The 22140-nt window shown below is 37.0% G+C and overlaps 1 protein-coding gene across 4 annotated transcripts in view; it reads right to left on the bottom strand.

Moving 5' to 3' along the window:
• The window catches only part of ZFAND4 (zinc finger AN1-type containing 4), a 103283-nt gene that overhangs the window by 22897 nt on the left and 58246 nt on the right, over window positions 1-22140 (bottom strand). For all 4 annotated transcript variants that reach the window (XM_036356041.1, XM_036356040.1, XM_036356043.1 and 1 more), the window contains 3 exons: window positions 21297-21364; window positions 16854-17040; window positions 5790-5937 (listed from right to left, as the gene is read on the bottom strand). In XM_036356041.1, coding sequence (XP_036211934.1) covers window positions 5790-5937; window positions 16854-17040; window positions 21297-21364 — 403 coding nt within the window. The remainder of the gene's footprint in view (window positions 1-5789; window positions 5938-16853; window positions 17041-21296; window positions 21365-22140) is intronic.

Below are 22140 nucleotides of genomic sequence, written 5' to 3'. Positions count from 1 at the left end.
CAGGCTTGATCCCCACTAGAGGGTGTGCAGAAGACAGCCAATCAACAATTCTCTCTTATCATTGATGTGTCTAGCTCTCTCCCACTCCCTTCCTCTTTGAAATCAATAAAAATATATATATTTTAAAAAGAATACATTGGAATGAACCAATAGCAGATTATATGAAGCAAAGGATGCAAATCAGTGATTTGGAAGACAAGGTAGCAGATAACACCCAATCAGTACAGGAAAAAAAAGAATTTTTAAATGTGGATAGTTTAAGTGACCTCTGGGACAACATCAAGCATAACAACATCCAAATCATAAGGGTACCAGAAGGAGAACAGAGAGAGCAAGGGATTGAAAGCCTACTTGAAAAGAATAATGACTGAAAACTTCCCTAATGTGGTGAAGGAAAAAGACACATAAGTCCACGAAGGACAAAGTCCTAAACAAGATGAACCCAAAGTGACCCACACCAGGACACATGATAATTAAAATGGCAATGGTTAAAGACAAAGAGAGAATCTTAAAAGCAGCAAGAGGAAAGCAGTTAGTTACCTCCAAAAGAGTTCCCATAAGACTGTCAGCTGATTTCTCAACAAAAACTTTATAGGCCAGAAGAGATTGGTATAAAATATTCAAAATTATGAAAGTCAAGGACCTACAACCAAGATTACTCCACCCAGAAAGAATATCATTTAGAATTTAAGAACAGATAAAGAGCTTCCCAGACAAGAAAAAGCTAAAGAAATTAATCACCAACAAACCAGTAGTACAAGACATATTAAAGGGTCTTTTTTAAGAAGGGGAAAAGGGTAAAAAATATGAACAATAAAAATGGCAATAAAGACATATCTATTAACAATCACTTTAAATGTAAATGTGTTAAGTGCTCCAATGAAAAGACAGAGAGTGGCTAAGTGAATAAGAAAACAAGACTCTTACATATACTGTCTACAAGGGACTCACTTCAGATTGAAAGACACACACACACAGACTGAAAATAAAAGGTTGGGATATTTTATGAAAATGGGAACAAACAGAAAAAAGTGGGATATCAATACTTGTACCAGACAAAGTAGACTTCAAATCAAAGGCTATAACAACAAAAGACAAAGAAGGACCCAGCAATTCCACTTCTGGGTATTTATCTGAAGAAACCCAAAACACTAAAATGGAAAAAACATGTACACCTAGTCCTATATAATAAAAGCCTAATATGCTAAGTGTCCAGTTGTCTGTTCAACCAATCAAAGCATAATATGCTAATGATATGTTAAGGCCGCTCAACCGCTTGCTATGACGTGAACTGACCACCAGGGGGCAGACGCTCCAACCAGTTGGTTAGCTTGCTGCTGGGGTCTGGCCAATAGGGACTGCGCAAGCAGGCCATACATGCTCTGGAGCCCTCCTGCAGTCCCTCCCCAGCTGGCCAACCTCCTGCGTTCCTCCCTGACCCTGATCTTGCACCAGTGGGGTCCCTCAGCCTGGCCTGCACCCACTCGCAATCTGGGACCCCTTAGAACAGTGGTTCTCAACCTTCCTACTGCCGCGACCCTTTAATACAGTTCCTCATGTTGTGGTGACCCCCAATTTCATTGTTTCAAATTGAACATAATTAAAGCATAGTGATTAATCACAAAAACAATATGTAATTATATATGTGTTTTCGGATGGTCTTAAGCGACCCCTGTGAAAGGGTCATTTGACCCCTGAAGGGGTCGCGACCCAGAGGTTGAGAACCGCTGCCTTAGAGGATGTCAGAGAGCCATTTTGACCTGATCCCGCAGGCCAGGCCAAGGGACCCCAATGGTGTGCAAATTCGTGCACCGGGCCTCTAGTATAAAATAATAGCAAACTAAATCTAAAGACATAAAAAGGGAAAATCCTCACAGCCAAGAGTGGTTCATTCGAAGAATATAAGAATGATTTCATACTTTTGGATTTCTTATTTGACTTGTTATTTATAAATCTGTTATTCTAAAATATTAGACTTTCCAGGTATCTTTCTGTTATTGACTCCTAGTTTTATGTCATTGTAGTAAGAGAGGATTTTGCTAAGTAAAATAAGCAAGTCAGAGAAAGACAAATACCATATGATCTCACTTATTTGTGGAATCTAATGAATAAAATAAACTGATGAGCAAAACAGAAACAGAGGCATGGATACATGGAACAGACTGACAGCTGTCACAGGAGAGGTAGGGGGAGACTAGATGAAAGAAGGTGAAGGAATTAGCTAAAGAACTCATAGACCCAGAAAATTGTGTGGTGATGACCAGAGGGAAGGTGTGGCGGCTGGGTGGAGGTGGGCAAAAGAAAATGAGGGGCATCTGTAATAGTGTCAACAATAAATATAAAGTTAAAAAAGAAGCATTTCTATGTAATTTGAATCTTTTCAAAATATTGGGACTTATTTGCTAGATGTATACAGTTTATCTTAGTAAATGTTCTGAGTGCACTTTTTAAAAATGTATTCTGCTGTCATTAGGTGGAGTATTCTATAAATGTCAGTTGGGACAAGGAGGTATTGTCAAGCCTTTTTGTGTCCTTTCTGATTGTTTATCTTTTCTATCCATTTTCTGAGAGTGGAAATGTAGAAATCTTCTAGAGTAATAAAAGTATAATATGCTAATTAGACAGGACAGTTGAACGACCTTCCAGACATCCTTCTGGACAACCTTCCAGATGAAGCCAGGGCTGTGAGGGCCAAGGCAGCCACCAGTCTGCAAGGGCCAAGCCCCTTGCACGAATTTCATGCATTGGGCCTCTAGTATTCTAATATTACTATAGATTTGTCTACTTATCTTTGTAGCTTTTGCTTCATATATTCTGAAGTTTAATTGTTAGGTGCATAAACATTTAGGATTGTGGGAAATTTTTCTTCACCCTACCTCATATTATATTTTAAAAAAGGTTTTGTTTCAAATGGATTGTAAACCTAAGTGAGAAAGGAACAATCATAGAGCTTTTGAAGAAAAACACAAGGCATGTCTTCAAGACCTTGTGGAAGGTAAAGACTTTATTAAAAGGCTATAAAAATTGATAATCATAAAGGAAAACTGGTAAGTTAGCATACATTAAAATAAAGAATACCTACTAAAAGAATGAGAAAGTAAAAGAGCAAACTGTGTATAACTCACACTTCTGACAAAAAAACTTATATTCATAATATCAAAATGCCTATAAAAAACAATAAGCAAAGGTAGACGACCCAATTTAGAAAATAAGCAAAAGACTTTAATAGGTACTAACAAGTCAAGATTTTTTTTTTAAATAGGATGTATATATAAAATGATATAAAAACAGTTGGTACAAAAGTCAGTATCTTAATGGCCAATAAGCATATGAAAAACTTAACATTATTCCTCATCAGAGAAATGTAAATGAAAATCACTACACACCCACCAGAATGGTTAAAATGATAAAGACTGACAATATCAAGTGTTAAGGATGTGGTACAAACTAGAACTCTAGTGTTGCTGATGGGAGTGTCAGTTGATTCAGACACTTGACAAAACGGTTTAGCACAGAAACTAAAGTTACATATATACCTACCCCATGACTATAAGACAATTCCTAGGTACATGCCCCAAAGAAGAGTGTGTATGTCCACCAAAGACATGTATAAGAATGTTCAAAGCAGCTTTATTGTTGAAAAGCCAAAAACTAGAAACAACCCAAATGTCTGTCAAAAGGAGAAGAAAAATCATAAGTATAGTCATACAGTGGAATAGTACACAGCAGTAAAAAAGAATGAACTGATGCATACAACAACACGATGAGTTGTTGACTATAATGACTGTTATGGGTTGAGCAAAAGAAACCAGGCCAAAAAAAGGAGAGAGGGCACACATTATTTCACATATACAAAGTTCAAAAATAGGCAGAACTAATTTATGGTGACAAATATAAGAACAGTAGTTATTTCTGGAAATGGAAAAGGTAGGTATTGACTAGGAAAGGTTATAAGGAAAACTGGAGAGGAAGGTCCATTTTAATTTTAGTTGTTCCTACATGAGTTTACATTAATGTAAAAATTCATCAAGCTGTACATTAAAGATTTGTGAATTTTATTATATGTACATATAATAGTTCAATAAAGAAAATGGGACACGCTATTAATCGAGTGAAAAGCAAAGTAACAGAGGTGTGTATGTACATATATGTGTATTATATTTGAGACAAAGGACTATAAGACAATTCCTAGGTACATGCCCCAAAGAAGAGTGTGTATGTCCACCAAAGACATGTATAAGAATGTTCAAAGCAGCTTTATTGTTGAAAAGCCAAAAACTAGAAACAACCCAAATGTCTGTCAAAAGGAGAAGAAACAATCATAAGTATAGTCATACAGTGGAATAGTACACAGCAGTAAAAAAGAATGAACTGATGCATACAACAACACGATGAGTTGTTGACTATAATGACTGTTATGGGTTGAGCAAAAGAAACCAGGCCAAAAAAAGGACAGAGGGCACATATTATTTCACTTATACAAAGTTCAAAAATAGGCAGAACTAATTTATGGTGACAAATATAAGAACAGTAGTTATTTCTGGAAATGGAAAAGGTAGGTATTGACTAGGAAAGGTTATAAGGAAAACTGGAGAGGAAGGTCCATTTTAATTTTAGTTGTTCCTACATGAGTTTACATTAATGTAAAAATTCATTAAGCTGTACATTAAAGATTTGTGAATTTTATTATATGTACATATAATAGTTCAATAAAGAAAATGGGGCACGCTATTAATCGAGTGAAAAGCAAAGTAACAGAGGTGTGTATGTACATATATATGTATTATATTTGAGACAAAGGACTTATATCTAGAATATATGAAGATATCAAAAAAAATTTCAATAAGCGGCCCTAGCTAATTTGGCTCAGTGGACAGAGCATCGGCCCTTGGACCGAAGGGTCCTGTGTTTGATTCCAGTTAAGGGCATGTACCTCGGTTGCAGGCTCAATCCCCAGCCCTGGTTGGGGCATGTGTGGGAAGCAACCAATTGATGTGTTTCTCTGCCTCTGTCTCTCCCCCTCCATTCCACTCTCTCTAAAAAAAACAAAAAACAAAAAACAAACAAACAAAAAAAACCAATGGGAAAATATCCTTGGGTGAGGATTAACAACAAAAAAATCAATAAGCAAAAAACATACAACTCAATAGAAAAACGGGTAATATTTGAAAAGGCACTTTGCAAAAAAGAATATCGAAATACTCAATAAACATCTGAAGGGAACTCAACCTCATTAGTCAAAGTAATGCAAATCAAAACTGTGATGTGATGGCTCTACACATCAACCAGAATGATAAAAATAAAAGATGACCTACCAAACACTAGTAAGAATGCATGAAAACTGCAAGTCTCACTCACTATGGGACAAAATGTAAATTGATTCAATTACTTTGGAATCACATTGGAAAACTGATAATATCTACTGAAGCTGAACATAGGCATACTCTTTGTCAACACCCAGACAAAGATATCCATAATAAGTAAATATAAATGCCGCATTTAAAATAATTGTAAGATTAAGATTAGGCTATCTATTATTATCCTCAGCTTTAGAAGGATGACAATTTTAAAATCATCAATTACTTTAAGTGCAATATAATCACATTAAATTTGTTGCTAGTCTATACAAAACAATTCATCACTTTTAACATCTCAATAAATTACTGAGGCCACAAACCTGAGATGAATAATATTTACAAATGATTTTTCACAATTCCTAGCAGACATCAATACGTGAGCCCTGCAGGGATAAACTAGAGAAAGGCCTGGCCAACTGCCGACAGCTTCACCTTTTTGCTGAGATTCATGTTCTCCATCTTAGCCTTCAGCAGCTTCATCTTATTCATAGTGATTGAATTTTCAATGATCTGTTGCCCAGAAGGAGAAGGCTCAATCTCTTCATCCTCATCAGTGTACAAATTATACACTGACCCACCACTGAAAAGACAATGACAATTACTATTGTTTTGTGCCTGATACATGCCCAATGACTACAAATACTCTGTGTGCAATAGAAACTATAGATGCTGCTAATGACAAAGCAATAAACCCATCTTGTCAATGTAAATTTAAGACAAATGTATTTTTAAAAAGATAGTTTAGGAGAAAAAAGTTAATGGGGCTAAGTATCACAATCTAGCATTACTGAAAATTCTAGTACAGCTGAGCTTTTCTGAAGTCGAGAGAGCATAAGTGAACTTCTTTTTGGCTATACCATTCCCACAGGAGCAAAATCCACAAGAATGATCTGATTCATTTTATTAGCCAAGGCTGGTAATGTGCAACCCAGACCACAAGCTGATTAAATTTCCATTAACCAGAATGAAAAAGCAACTGACACAGAGAAGAAGTCTTGATTTTTATTCATCCTCAGAGGATTCTCACTTAAAAGTTTTTTTAAAAAAGGAACTCACACATATAGGTGTTATCTGAACAGTTTCCGTTCTTAAAGAACAACAACAAAAAAATGCAGATAACTTGAGATTTTTCTTAGTGTGTTTAGAACAGCATACATTTTAAATGAAAAAGACACCCCAGGCAAGTCATGACACAAATTATTAACCATGTAAAACATTTCAATTATTGATTAATCATCATGACATTTGTTCAAATCTTAACAATTATTATTTGGGATCCCTTCTCTTTGACTACATAACACAATGGCATTTATCACACCATCTTCATGTTGATATTTGCGTATCTATCCCTCTTTCTCCACCGTAGGTATAAGTTGAAAGCAGTTGCTAGGCTTTTTCATCTTCCTAGTCTTAGCACCTGGCACAACGCTTGGCACATATTCAAAAAAAAATGTCTGTTGAATTGAACACAAACATTATTGAAATTCAGATTTTTCTTTTTAATTTTTTTAATCCTCATTCGAGGATATGTTTTTATTAATTTGAGAGAGAGCAGGAGGGAGGGAGGGAAAGAGGAAGAGAGAGAGAGAGAGAGAGAGAGAGAGAGAGAGAGAGAGAGAGAGAGAGAGAGAAACATTGATCGGTTGCCTCTTGTACACTGCCAACTTCCCCACTAGGGATCAAACCTGCAACCTAGATATGTGTCCTGACCGGGAATCAAACCTGCAACTTTCTGGTGTAAGGGATGGCACTCCAGCCAACTGAGCAACACCAGCCAGGGAGAAATTTAGCTTTTTCAACAACGAGAAAATTAAGTTGGTAAAGGTTTGAAAAACAAAACAAAACAAAAAAAACACAAGCTCACCATGTTTGAAGAATGACTAAAGTTTTAAATGAAACAGAAAAAAAAAATGTGTGTTAGTCACTGTGGCTTGTTTACTTATAGGAAATCTAATGTATCTGTGCTAAAGAATCTGAGGGTTAATAAGATTTCCTATTCTATATGGCAATGAGAATGAAAACTATTTGGATAGCCTTGATAAGGCATATTTCATAGCACTTCCCACACAAAGGCAAAGAAGAGGGTGAATAATCCACTCCTAAACTTTATGTGGTGAAAGAAATGACATTGTGAAACTGAGGGCTGGTTACATGCACAGCTGGCATGACTATTAGAAGGAAGAATGGTAGGAATTAATCCCATAACCAATTCATCTCCTAGTGTGTGCCTTGTGACTACTACTTCTACCTATTGTAGATGCCTTCTACCGCATGAAAATCAACACAAGAGGCACAACACTAAATTAATAGTTACTAAGTGCCTATTCTGCCAGGTACTCTCCACATATTATTTATAACCTTTACAAAACTATATAAAATTATATCACATTTTATAAATAAAGCTGCAGTTGAGAGAGGTTAAGTAATTTTGTTGACCGGAAAGCTAATAAATGGTGGACCTAAGATTCAAATCCCCATCTATCTGGTTCCAAAGTCTACTCTTTATGCTATTTCCTGTTGCTTTCCCAGGAACCAAACAACAGTACCCCAAAAAGGAACAGAGCCTGTAGTATGTGAAGGCCTTGTCTTGAGGCTAACTCTACCTGAAATGGAGGCTTGAGTGAAGATTCCTGCCAGTTCACCCTCAGAGGTGGAAGGAAGGCCTCAGTGTACTCTGCTCTTGGTTACCCTGAAACAATTGAACTTAAGCACTGCTCTGTGGTATTTTAGCTTCAGCTTACCCCACTGGCTATTGAAAGAGGCTTGTGGCTCAACCTCACTAAAAGTATTTTAAAAATTAAAAAAGCTAACAAGCTGGTCCTTTACTGTTTTCCTGTGTGTGTACCTAAAAAAGTACAATTATGATAAAATATTTCACTAGATACGTTTTAGAGGATTACTTGTAAAAACACTTTTAAATTCACCTAATCTTTTTAAAACAATCACACAACTGTGTTTGTGTTTTTCCCTCACAAAGCCTAGATTCATGAGATCAGTTAGAAGTCAATCATAATTTTTTTCTAGTTGGAAAAATATAACTACACTAGGATAACATAGTAATTTATAAATGTAATCTAAAATATCCTTCTTTATATTTAAATATTCTAAGTATTTTCTTGAATTTCTAAATATTTTCTTTTTTACCAGTAGAAAATCAAGTTTTAATACATGCACATGGGGCATTCACTTAGGAATACAAATTCCCTCAATATTTTCTTGAATGCTTATATTTAACCTTTTCTGTATCTTTTTGTTGTTAATCCTCACCTGAGGATATTTTTTCATTGATTTTTAGTGAGAGTGGAAGAGAGAGGGTAGGACAGAGAGAAACACTGATGTGAGAGAAACACATTGATTGGTTGCCTCTTGTAGGAGCCCTGACCAGGGCCCGGGCCAAGGAGGAACCTGCAACCAAGGTATGTGCCCTTGGCCGGAATCGAACCCTGGACCTTTCAGTCCACTGGCCAATGCTCTGTCCACTGAGCCAGATGAAGCTAACTTTATCTATATCTTTTAATCTAATGCTATGATTAAAGAATAAGAGATGAGCAAATGTAATATTTATTTTAAGATGAATATTGTTCATCAAGAATCCAAGTCCTCATACGACTTTCACAGAAAAGTTACCTATTAATTAGGTCTTGCAATGCCTCCCTCTATCTCATCACACTTAGAAAAGCAGGAAGGTGACATGATTAGCTGAAAAGATTTGAGACCAAAAACGATACCAGACTTTGTCCTGCAATGAATCCAATAAGCACCCAGTTCTCTGTTTCTTCTTAAAGCAGCAGTAAGCAACCTACAGCCACAGGCCAAGTTCAGTCCACCACTTATTTTGTATGCCCGTGAGCCAAGAGTGGTTTTTACAATTTTAAAGAGTTGAAAAACACTCAAAATAATATTTTATAACATGCGGAAATTATATGAAATTCTGATTCGTGTCCATAAATGAAGTTTTATTGGAACATAGACATATCACTTGATCACATACTACATGTGGCTGATTTTGCACTACAATGGCAGAGTTGAAAAACCACAACAGAATTGTATGGGGCTGTCTTTGCTTTGCACTGTGGCTTGGCACACTGCAGACCACAGTGGCATAGTCATAACTCAACAGCATTTTGAGTGCCATGTGTATCACTATACAGTGACTTTTTTTAATTACCAGTACATATCCAACATGTCAAAACAAGAAAAGTAGACTTCGAATGCTGCAGTTTTAAGGCACAGTAGAGAGTGAAGTATTTTGCTATCAATTAAATGGCAAAGCATTTTGTTTATTATGTAATAACACTGTAGCTATGCTAGAGAAAAACAACGTATTTGGACATTACTAGACTAAGGTCTCATTGCAGGAAAGCAATGGTCAGAAAATTTTAAAAATATGAAATGGAACATCTCATCATAGTAAAAAATGCCTCAAAAAAAATAAAAGATGGCCCTGGCCAGATTGCTCAGTTGGCTGGGGCATCATCCTGTACTCCAAAAGGTTGTGGTTTGATTCCCAGGGCATTTACCTAGGTTGTGGGTTTGATCCCAGATCGGGGTATGCATGGGAGGCAACCAATTGGTATTTCTCTCCTCTCTCTCTCTCTCTCTCTCTCTCTCTCTCTCTCTCTCTCTCTCTCTTTCTCTTTGTCTCTGTCTCTCTGCTCCTCCCTTCCACTTTCTAAACATATCCTTGAATGAGGATTAAAATAAACAGGCAAACAAGCAAATAAATAAATGAGACTATAACCAAAAAAAAGTTTCTAAGTGGTTTATTTACTAAGCAAGCAAGAAAATCTGTTTCCCAATACAGAATTAACTAAACCATGTCCAGAAAAAAATAAACTTGTTTAAAGACTACTCCTCAGCAAGAGCAATTTCTCAAAGAGTTGACATCATTGGAAGTAACATCAATAGTTTATTTAAAAACTAGAGGCCTCGGTGCACGAAATTTATGCACTCGGGGTGGGGGGGTCACTCAGCCTGGAATGCAAGAGGGTGCAGGCCAGGCCGTAGGACCCCACCAGTGCATGATCCGGGCTGGGGAGGGATGCTGGAGGTTGGCCAGCTGGGGAGGAACTGCGGGAGGGCTCCAGGGCGTGTCTGGCCCATCTCCCTCAGTCCTGATAAGCTGGAACCCAGCAGCAAGCTAACCTATCAGTCAGAGTGTCTGCCCCCTGGCAATTAGTGCACTTCATAGTGACTGGTCAACCAGTCAACTGTCTGCCCCCAGTGGTCAGTGCATGTCATAGCGAGCAGTTGAATGACCTTAGCATATTAGCATATTACGCTTTCTTTTTATTTATTTTTTATTGCTTAAAGTATTACAAAGGGTATTACATATGTGTCCTTTTTTTCCCCCCACCCTTGACAATCCCCTGGCCTCCCCTATACCCCAGTGTCTTATGTCCATTGGTTATGCTTATATGCATGCATACAAGTCCTTCGATTGATCTCTTACCCCCCTCCCTCCTGACCCCGAACCCTCCCCGGCCTTCCCGCTGCAGTTTGACAATCTGTTTGAGGCAGCTCTGCCTCTGTATCTATTATTGTTCAAAAGTTTATAATGGTCTCTATTATCCATGAATGAGTGAGATCATGTGGTATTTTTCCTTCACTGACTGGCTTATTTCACTTAGCATAATGCTCTCCAGTTCCATCCATGCCATTGCAAATGGTAAGAGTTCCTTCTTTTTTACAGCAGCATAGTATTCCATCGCATAGATGTACCACAGTTTTCTAATCCACTCATCTACTGATGGGCACTTAGGCTGTTTCCAGATCTTAGCTATGGTGAATTATGCTCCTATGAACATATGGGTGCATATATCCTTTCTGATTGGTGTTTCTGGTTTCTTGGGATATATTCCTAGAAGTGGGATCACAGGGTCAAATGGGAGTTCCATTTTCAGTTTTTTGAGGAAACTCCATACTGTCTTCCATAGTGGCTGCACCAGTCTGCATTCCCACCAGCAGTGCACGAGTGTTCCTTTTTCTCCACATCCTCTCTAGCACTTGTCGTTTGTTGATTTGTTGATGATAGCCAGTCTGACAGGTGTGAGATGGTACCTCATTGTTGTTTTGATTTGCATCTCTCGGATGATTAGTGACTTTGAGCATGTTTTCATATGTCTGTTGGCTTTCTGAATGTCCTCTTTTGAGAGGTGTCTATTTAGGTCCTTTGCCCATTTTTTGATTGGATTGTTTATCTTCCTTTTGTTAAGCTGTATGAATTCCCTATAAATTTTGGAGATTAGGCCCTTATCAGATATGACATTGGCAAATATGTTTTCCCATGCAGTGGGTTTTCTTGTTGTTTTGTTGATGGTTTCTTTTGCTGTGCAGAAGCTTTTTATTATGATGTAGTCCCATTTGTTTATTTTCTCTTTAGATTCCAATGCCCTAGGAGCTATATCAGTGAAGAAATTGCTTCGGCATATGTCTGAGATTTTGTTGCCTTTGGATTCTTCTAGAATTTTTATGGTTTCCCGTCGTACATTTAAGTCTTTTATCCATTTTGAGTTCATTTTTGTGTATGGTGTAAGTTGGTGGTCTAGTTTCATTTTCTTGCATATATCTGTCCAATTTTCCCAACACCATTTATTGAAGAGACTATCTTGGCTCCATTGTATGTTCTTGCCTCCTTTGACAAATATTAATTGAGCATAATGGTTCGGGCCGATTTCTGGGCTCTCTATTCTATTCCATTGATCTATATGTCTGTTCTTGTGCCAGTACCAGGCAGTTTTGAGAACAGTGGCTTTGTAATACAGCTTGATATCTGGTATTGAGATCCCACCTTTGTTCTTTCGCAGGATTGCTGCAGCTATTCGGGGTCTTTTTTTATTCCAGATGAATTTTTGGAGAATTCGTTCTAAATCTGTGAAGTATGCCATTGGTATTTTAATGGGAAGTGCGTTGAATTTATAGATTGCTTTGGGTAGTATGGACATTTTAATGATGTTGATTCTACCAATCCATGAACACGGTATGTTCTTCCATCTGTTTATGTCTTCCTCTATCTCTTTTTCAACGTCCTGTAGTTTTCTGAGTAGAGGTCTTTTACCTCTTTAGTTAAGTTTATTCCTAGGTAGCTTAATTTTTTTTGGTGCGATGGTAAGTGGGATTGTTTTTATAATCTCTTTTTCTGAAAGTTCACTATTGGTGTATAGAAATGCCTCAGGTTTCTTGGGGTTAATTTTGTATCCTGCTGCATTGCCAAATTCATGTATTAAGTCTAGTAGCTTTTTGATGGAGTCTCTAGGGTTTTGTATGTATAATATCATGTCGTCTGCAAATAAGGACAGTTTTACTTCCTCTTTTCCAATTTGGATGCCTTTTATTTCTTCTTCTTGTCTAATTGCAAAGGCTAATACTTCCAGTACTATGTTGAACAGGAGTGGTGAGAGTGGGCATCCCTGTCTTGTTCCTGTTCTTAGGGAAAATGGTGTTATTTTTTGTCCATTGAGTATGATGTTGGCTGTGGGCCTGTCATATATGGCTTTTATTATGTTGAGGTATGATCCTTCTACTCCCACCTTGCTGAGAGTTTTTATCAAAAATGGGTGTTGGATTTTGTCAAATGCTTTTTCTGCACCAATTGATATGACCATGTGTTTTTTTTCTTTCAATTTGTTTATGTGATGTATCACGTTTATTGATTTGCGGATATTGTACCATCCTTGCATCCCTGGGATAAATCCTACTTGGTCATGGTGTATGATCTTTCTGATGTACTGCTGGATCCGATTTGCTAAGGTTTTGTTGAGGATTTTGGCATCTATGTTCATGAGGGATATTGGCCTGTAACTCTCTTTCATTGTGTTGTCTTTACCTGGTTTTGGTATTAGGGTGATGCTGGCTTCATAGAATGAGCTTGGAAGTGTTCCTTCCTCTTGAATTTTTTGTAATAGTCTGAGGAGGATAGGTTTTAGTTCTTCCTTGAATGTTTGGTAAAACTCCCCTGTGAAGCCGTCTGGTCCTGGGCTTTTGTTTGCTGGAAGCTTTTTGATGACTGCTTCAATTTCTTCCATAGTTATTGGCCTGTTGAGATTTTTAGATTCTTCCTGATTGAGTTTTGGAATGTTGTATTTTTCTAGGAATTTGTCCATTTCCTCCAGGTTGTCTAGTTTGTTGGAGTAGAGCTATCCATAGTATTTTTTAACAATCATTTGTATTTCTGTGGGGTCTGTTGTTATTTTGCTCTATCGTTTCTGATTTTGTTTATTTGGGTCCTCTCTATTTGCTTCTTGGTGAGCCTGGAGCATATTACGCTTTGATTGGTTGGCCAATTGGATGGCTGGATACTTAGTATATTAGGCTTTAATTATATGGGATACCGCAAGTTGCCCTACCTGGTTTGCCTCAGTGGATAGAGCATTGGTCCGCAAACTAAAAGGTCCCAATTTAATTCTAGTCAAGGGCACATACCTCATACCTCAGTTGCAGGCTTGATACCCATCTGATCATGGCACATGCGAGAGTCAACCAATTGATGTCTCTCTCACACACCGATGTTTCTCTCTCTCTGTCTCTCCCTCTCATTTCCACTCTCTCTAAAAAAAAATCAATGGGAAAATATCTTTGGGTGAGGATTAACAAAAACAAAAAATACTGCATGTTATTTGGAGTTGTTTTGCTTGGCTTTTGATGAGTCAACATAAGTTATTGAGACTGTTCAGCTGTTTTTATTTATTCCCGGCAGCAATACCAAGTCTGAAGTGAAAAAACTAGCCTCTTTGAAAAGGCTGCATAAAACAACTGGAGTTAAGAATATTTTCAAAGAAGTTGCTAAAACACTAATTCAGTACAACTTGAAGCGAAATCTGCTACAATTAATGGAGTAAAAATATGTGTAGAACAAAAAAAGAGCTTAGCAAATTTACAAAGGTAATGAAAATGTAAGGTGTTTAACACCTAAGGTTACTCATTGTATTATTCATAAGCAGGTCTTCTAGAGCCAATATTTGAATCTATCATGTGTTATTGAACCAGTAATTCAATGGTAAACTTCATTTGTCTCCTGGATTTAGCCATCAGTTTAATGGCTTGATAGTAATTTTATTGTGTGTTTTTTTAGCTCAGGGATGATAATGAATTTTTCTGAATGAAAAGAACTGCCTTCAACTGCTAATATAAACACTAAGTGCCTTTGGAAATTAGCTTTTGCTGTGAACTTGATAATGTTTCTTAGTGAATTCCACCTAATATTACAAGGCAAAAACAGTACTTACATGAGAAACTGATACTGTAGTAATGTCATTTTGACAACTAGCATTACTGTGATCACATATATAAAGTCATGTCTTCAAAAGTTAAAAATTTAAGCGAGCCCTGGCTGGAATAGTTCAGTTGGTTGAACATCGTCCCATGTACTGAAAGGTCACCACTTTGATTCCTGGTCAGGGAATATGCCCAGGTTGTTCGTTCAGCCCCAGTCAGGGTGTGTAGGGGATGCATCCAATCCATGTTTCTCACATCGATGTTTCTCTCTCTCATTCTCTCCCTCCTCTTTTCTCTTACTCTCCCTCTCCCTCTCCCTTCCTCTCTGAAATCAATAAAAGTATATATTATATATATAAAAAAAGAATCAACAGTCAACACTCATTTGTTACAGTCTGTTCTCTGTGGCCACAAAGAAGGAGTCTAATCTTCCTTCCCCACAGCACTCTGTGGTGGCCAGAATCTTAAAGGAATCCCCATGATTCCTGATCCCTGATGCTCACACCTGTATACTCTCCTACCCTTCCTTGAGCATGGGCATGACCTATGATTTACATCTAGCCAACAGATTAGATGAAAAATAAAAGGATTTTGCAGATGTAAGTTAGGTCCTAAATCAGTTGACTTTGAGTTCATCAAAAGGGAGCTGTGGGCAGCCTCTAGTAGCCAATAGCCAGCAAAAAAATACCAGGCCTTCAGTCATAGAGCCACCAGGAAATGAATTATGACAACATTGTGACTGAGCTTGAAAGCAGATTATGTCCCCCCAGCCAAGCCTCCAGAGAAAAGTGCACCTTTGCCAAAACCATGATTGCAGCTTGTGGAACCCTGAGCAGAGCACCCAGCTAAACTGTGCCAGGACTCCAGACCCTCAGACACTGTTCTCCAGGCTACAGTTATCTTTTCCATGAATGATTTGCCATTAGCTTTTTATGCTGTGGATTTAATTTAGTTACCTGTAACACTGTTCCTTTCTTTGTTTGGCAAATTCCTACTCTTCTTTCACAGTTGCTTCTTTTCAGAGGTTGTCCCTAACTCCCCTCCTTTCAAGCAAAATGAAGCCCCTCTCATCTGATTTTCCAGAGATGCTGCTATCCTTAACAATTGCCAACAGTGTATTACAGATATATTTATAGCAGATTGCATGTTCCATGGGGGAGGAGTAATCATCTGTGTAACCTAGTGCCTAGTGTAGAAACATGCTAAAAAAAGTTCAGTATATGTTTAGTGACTTAAATGAAAGGCAGTAAAGAATCATAGTAAGACAGAGTGCACAAAAACCTATAGGTTACCTAGTCGGACTTCTAAATGTTTTTTGCCTAGCTAAGTACCTTTAGGTTGTATCTTTCTAATTTTATAAGTAATATAACTTCCCCCCTTTATTAGAGTAGAAAAACAAGACTGGAGAAGTAAGATTTATACACCCTTTTTTAAAAATATATTTTATTGATTTTTTACAGAGAGGAAGGGAGAGGGACAGAGAGTTAGAAACATCGATGAGAGAGAAACATCGATCAGCTGCCTCCTGCACACTCCCCACTGGGGATGTGCCCGCAACCAAGGTACATGCCCTTGACCGGAATCGAACCTGGGACCCTTCAGTCTGCAGGCCGACGCTTTATCCACTGAGCCCAACTGGTTAGGGCAAGATTTATACACCTTTAAGCAGCAGAGTTAAATTTTGAAAAAAGCTAGTAATTTTAGATTCAATCCTTTCTATTATAATAACACTATTATAACAAGACTCTAATCTAGTAGGCATCTTAGTTTCATAATGTTACAGAAATAAATATTTTATATGAAAAATATTATTCCATAAAGAAATTTCAACGCTGGCTAGTATGGCTCAGTTGGTTGAGCATCATCCAGTGCTGGTTTGATTCCCAGTCAGTGCACATACCCAGGTTGAAGGTTTGATCTCAGGCTGGGGTGTATATGGGAGGCAGCCAATCAATGTCTCTCTTACATTGATGTTTCTCTCCTCTACTCACCTCTCCTCTCCTCTCCCTTCATCTCTCTCTAAAATCAATAAAAACATATTTTTTTAAAAAATAAATTTCAGTTTTAAAAATTACTCTCTAAGTATTAATCATATAAAGGGGAATTTCATAATCACATACGTGGGGCCACAGGAATAGAGAAGAATGCGGGAAATTTAGTCAGTCTTGTGAATATAATAAGATTATTTTGACAAAACAAGGTAAACATAAAGGTTTAAGGAGTATATTGTATGATGTTATCCTTTTCTAAGTTAAACATGCAAATGAAAACCTATTTATTTACCTTAAAGATTCAGATAATGGTGTTAAAGTGCCATCTCCCCTATCTACTACACGAAAGAAATTCAATTGCTCTCCTTCTCGGTATACCAAAAATGTAACTTGTTTGTTGTAGGAGGTCTTCTCCCAGACCTCGTCTTGACTGGAATCCATGTACTCAGCCATCTCCCTAAGTGGGTCTTCCATAGGAACTACAAATGGAAAAATTGATAAACAAGTTTTCAATTTATATCGTTTTATGAATCTTGGTAGTGACAGGACATAATGTTATGAATTTGAACAGCCCTGTGCATACTATATATTATATATATATAGTATTCCTCAAAAAGTTTCTGGTCTTTTATAGTTAATACAGCACTCCCTATGTTGTATTAATATGAAATAAATGAAATGCATTATTGTGTTGTTAGGTACAAAGATACACAAGGTTTTTCCTATACCACTAGTCTGTATAGTTGCTGACTCTATGACATAATTATCTATGATTGCTTTCACTTGACACCTCTGCTTCCTATATTTTCCAATATTGGTTCCATCAACCAACAATTAAAAGCAATATAAATCCCACTTACTTTATATTAAAAAATAAACACACACATAATTAGGAGACATATTAGAAGTGAGAAGCAGCTGAATCCTTCTTCTTTCTCGTTTTATATAGAGGCTGAGTCCTCTTAGAGCTATTTCTTGATGTGCAGTCAGGTAATTAAAAGTACACAGTAGGCCCTAACCGGTTTTGCTCAGTGGATAGAGCGTCAGCCTGCAGACTGATGGGTCCCAGATTCAATTCCGGTCAAGGGCATGTACCTTGGTTGCGGGTACATCCCCAGTGGGGGGTGTGCAGGAGGCAGCTGATCGATGTTTCTCTCTCATCGATGTTTCTAACTCTCTATCCTTCTCCCTTCCTCTCTGTAAAAAATCAATAAAATATATATTTTTTAAAAGTACCCTGTAATTCAGAATCAAGGGTGCCACTTAAGTACTGAAACCGCAATGTGTATAACGGTCAGAATGTTGTTTATTAAAAGCATCTTCCCAGGAGCCGAGTTGTTCTTGAATAGAATACAGCCATGTGCCCAGGCAGAGCACAGGACTGGGGCAAAGCCCTCACTACTGATGGGTTCTAGAAGACAAAGATGTCCTCGGGTTTGAATGATATTACAACCTGCTCTTGTCCACAGCAGCCACGGATTCTGCTCCTGTGGTGGGAATTGGCCTGAAGAGATTGTTGGCTCATAGGGTGAGTGTTCTAAAAGCCCCTGAACTCCACACTTGGGTGTCTAAGTAATGGTTACAGCAAATAAAATAGTTCCTAAAGACATTCTCATGATAAGTTAAAGAAACATTTGCTCTTTCCTAAAAGAAGCAATAATTTCTCAAACTCCATAACTCTCATTCAAGTAGCTTATTTATTACCAGAATCACAGTGCTGCACTATTCTTTTAAAAAATTATAAGAAAAGTTGAACTCTGAAAGTAACAAGGTAAAAACATTAAAGATGTTCTCATATCCTAAATTCAATACCACCACTACTAAAACACAAAATCTTTAGAAATATAATAGGATTTAGATTATTTTATAAAAATGTTTGGGTCCTGGCCAGTGTGGCTCAGTAGTTGAGCATTGACCTATGAACCAGGAGGTCACAATTCGGTTCCCAGTCAGAACATATGCCCTGGTTGTGGGCTCGACCCCCAGTGTGGGCTGTGCAGGAGGCAGCTGATCAATGATTCTCTCTCATCATTGATGTTTCTATCTCTTAATCCCTCTCCCTTCCTATCTGAAATCAATAAAAATAGTTTTTAAATGTTCAGATGTTTTGATTGACTCTTTCATAGACACAAAATGCATAAATATTAAAAGACATTTTTAAAACAAGTTCTTGCCAGTTTTAAGTTAATGATATATTTTCCACATTATGTTCATGAGAAATAAAAACCTATGCTATTGTCATTACTAATGCCACATGAAAGCCTTACTTAAATCAACATAGTGTGCCTTTCTTAGGGAGGCACTGGGATTTAATATGCTTATACACATATGTATATATATGTCCACACATTTTCATAACAGAAAAATCACTTAGATTATATCAGGTATAAAACATTGTATATATAGTTTAAGATAAAATTTAGTTTTAGGAAAGAAAGTATTTTCTATGTTGTTTTAATAATGGTTCATTAAAAAAAATTTTTAAGCTAAATATTACTTACTGGAACTCAGATGATAAAGGTACTTTCTAAACCATAAGTTTTAAATAAGACTAAAGAGCTAAAAAAAAAAACATGGTTTCTCAAATACCATATGGAGAAGTTTTATATCTGGGTTCACAAAGACTTTAATGATGTAAGGTAGACAATATCAAGCTTTTAATTTTAAAAATGTTGATTCGATAAAGGCAAAATTATTAAAAACTTAATTTAAAATATTAAAAAACAGATAATTTCTAAGTGCTGATTTTTCAATTTACAAATAAGGCACAAAATGTTGTAGGGAAAAAGGGTATTACAAAGCTTCAACTACCAAAGGGTGGTGATGCATTTCATTTTAAATTTTTTAAGTTTTAAAAATACATATATTTCTAACTCAGAATCTTAGCACTTACACTCCTCCTCATAAACATAAAACAATTTTAATCCTAGTAAGAAAAATAGGTGTTCTGATTAAAACCCTGGTTTAAAGAAAATAGTATACACAAATAACCAACTTTCAAAAATATAATACAATGGAGTTCACATGTCATTAAACACTGTATAATTCTATCTTACAATAATGACCCAGCAAACGCTTTAGGGTCTTGCACTACCCTCAGAATCGGTACTACAGACATCAACTTATGTCACATATGAGAATTTCATGTTAATAGACAGCCCCTAATATTAGGAGTGCTAATTAATCAGCTCTAACCTTATTTTCATCTTTTATAACTTATCCAAAAATAATTAAACAGCAAAAAAAACATATCTCTCAAAATCCTCTTGAAGTAGTTTGGAACAAGATGGTAATACCTTTATTTTTTAACTAAAATTTGAAGCATGGGGATAAAATTTGACTTGTGGAAGAAATAAGCCAGCAGTGGACTCAATACTTAATTCAGTTTTCTGATTAAAGAAGGCTCAAACAACTATGAAGTCCTTTCCCAAAATGAGGACTACTCTAAGCAGTCTCTGGGAGCCTCTATCTGGTGGGATTCATGTGGCATACCTGAATCAGGGACCAATGTAAACACTCCCAATTCTCCCCATGCTTAGAATGTTCTCATTGATCAAGTCTCCGCTCACATCATCTTCTCCCAGGGCCCTTCCCCAATCATCCTCCTATCACCCTGCCTCCACAGACTCTATCATACTACCCTGTTTCCTCCACAGCATTTATGACTGCTTAAAATGACATCCATTCCTAACACACTTACTGTGGGGACCTTCATGAATTAGGGACATTTTCTCCCATAAAATATTGCACTGAACATCTAGTAGATGCTCAAAATGTATTTGTTGAATGAATGAATGAACAAACGAATAAATAAACTCCCAAGGACTGCCCACATTCTGAAAAAGGATTCAACAGGGCCATGATAATATCCATGACACCCAAATACATCACAGACAAGGCTAACAGATATCCAAGAAGTTTCTACAAAAATCTTTACCTCAGGCCCACCTGGTGTGGCTTAGTGATTGAGTGTTGACCCAGAAACCAGGAGGTCACAGTTTGATTCCCCATCAGGGCACGTGCCCAGGTTGTGGGCTCGGTCCCCAGTAGGGGGCATGCAGGAGGCAGCCAATCAATAATTCTCATCATTGATGTTTATATATTATCTCTCTCCCTCTCCCTTCCTCTCTGAAATCAATTAAAAATATATTTTTTAAAAAAACATTACTCCAGGAATTAAAGAATCAGTGGATAAAAACAAACAAGACTGGCATGAACCTAATCACAATAACAACATATTTGTATTATGCCAGTCCATTTCCCTTCCCTATACTGATGAGGTTTATTTTTAGTTATTTATTTTTTAAATATATTTTTATTAATTTCAGAGAAAGAGAGAAACATTAATGATGAGAGAGAATCATCTATCAGCCACCTCCTGCACCACCCTACTGAGAATCAAGCCTGCAACCTGGGCACATGCCCTTAACCGGAATCAAACCTGGGACCCTTCAGTCAGCAGCCAACACTCTATCCACTGAGCCAAACCAGCTAGGACGATGAGGTTTATTTTTAAATCTCACTGGACAGAATCATGAATCATTAGACTTTCTAGTATATGAGTTCCTGCCACTGTTCATTTAGGCTTTAAAGAACAATGCCTATAAAAACAAATGTGGTTCTTCTAAACATGAGAGCAGAAAGAGAACCTTACTACAAAACATAAAAACACCAACTGGCTTAAAGATTGTTATTGTGGAAGTGCTTAATATACATAATTTTAACATATGCCTACCTCTTCTAGTATTTATAGGTCCACCACGCATAGCCAGTACCAGCTTCAAGGTACAGCCTTCTGAAATGCTGTGGATAATTAATAAAAAAATAAAATACAATCATCAAAATACACTCACTGTTAAATATGTACATAATTATTGCTGCTTTACCAGGCATAGTGCCTGTCCTCTAAAAATAGATATAGCAATGTGCATAAATATAAAATGTTAATTTATTTACTTCTTAAATAATGAAAAAGTGAAGAAGTTTTCATAATCCTTAAATATGACATTAAATTTCAGAATAAAAGTATTGGAAAGGATCTGTGACCATGCGGTTTAACCTCTTCATTTTACATGTAAGGAAAAAGAGGCCCTAAGAAAAAGAGATTCTTATTCAAGACCCAAAGTATTAGAAAATAGCAGATATGTTTAGTAAAATAGGAAACAGAAAAACAGCACATCTACAAGGTCTCCCAGTGCTCTTTCAGCTATTCCATATTGCCTTTTTGCTCTTTTCTTAAGAGTGAAGATTTATAGGAGGGGGAAAAGGTAAAATGTCAGACAGTATATCTGCAGTTATTGGTATGCACAGTCCCACTTAGTAATGGAAGAAGTCCTTAATGGAAAATGAAAGACTTGGTGAAGAGCAATACTCTCTCACTCAATACTTGTGAAAATGGAAAGAAAAGGAACCTAGTCAGGTGAGAATTGGGTCAATATTCAAAGAAAAAAGCAAAGAATGCAAGATCAGAAGAGAAAGATCTAAAAAGGAAGGAGATTAATAGCTTAGAGCAGTGGTTCTCAACCATCCTAATGCCGCGGCCTTTAATACAGTTCCTCATGTTGTGGTGACCCCCAATT

This window comes from Myotis myotis, unplaced genomic scaffold (assembly GCF_014108235.1).
Source record: "Myotis myotis isolate mMyoMyo1 unplaced genomic scaffold, mMyoMyo1.p scaffold_m19_p_24, whole genome shotgun sequence".
In the NCBI taxonomy this organism is placed as follows: Eukaryota; Metazoa; Chordata; class Mammalia; order Chiroptera; family Vespertilionidae; genus Myotis; species Myotis myotis.
Note: the sequence above shows the minus strand (reverse complement) of the source record. Positions and strands in the feature narration are given on the sequence as shown.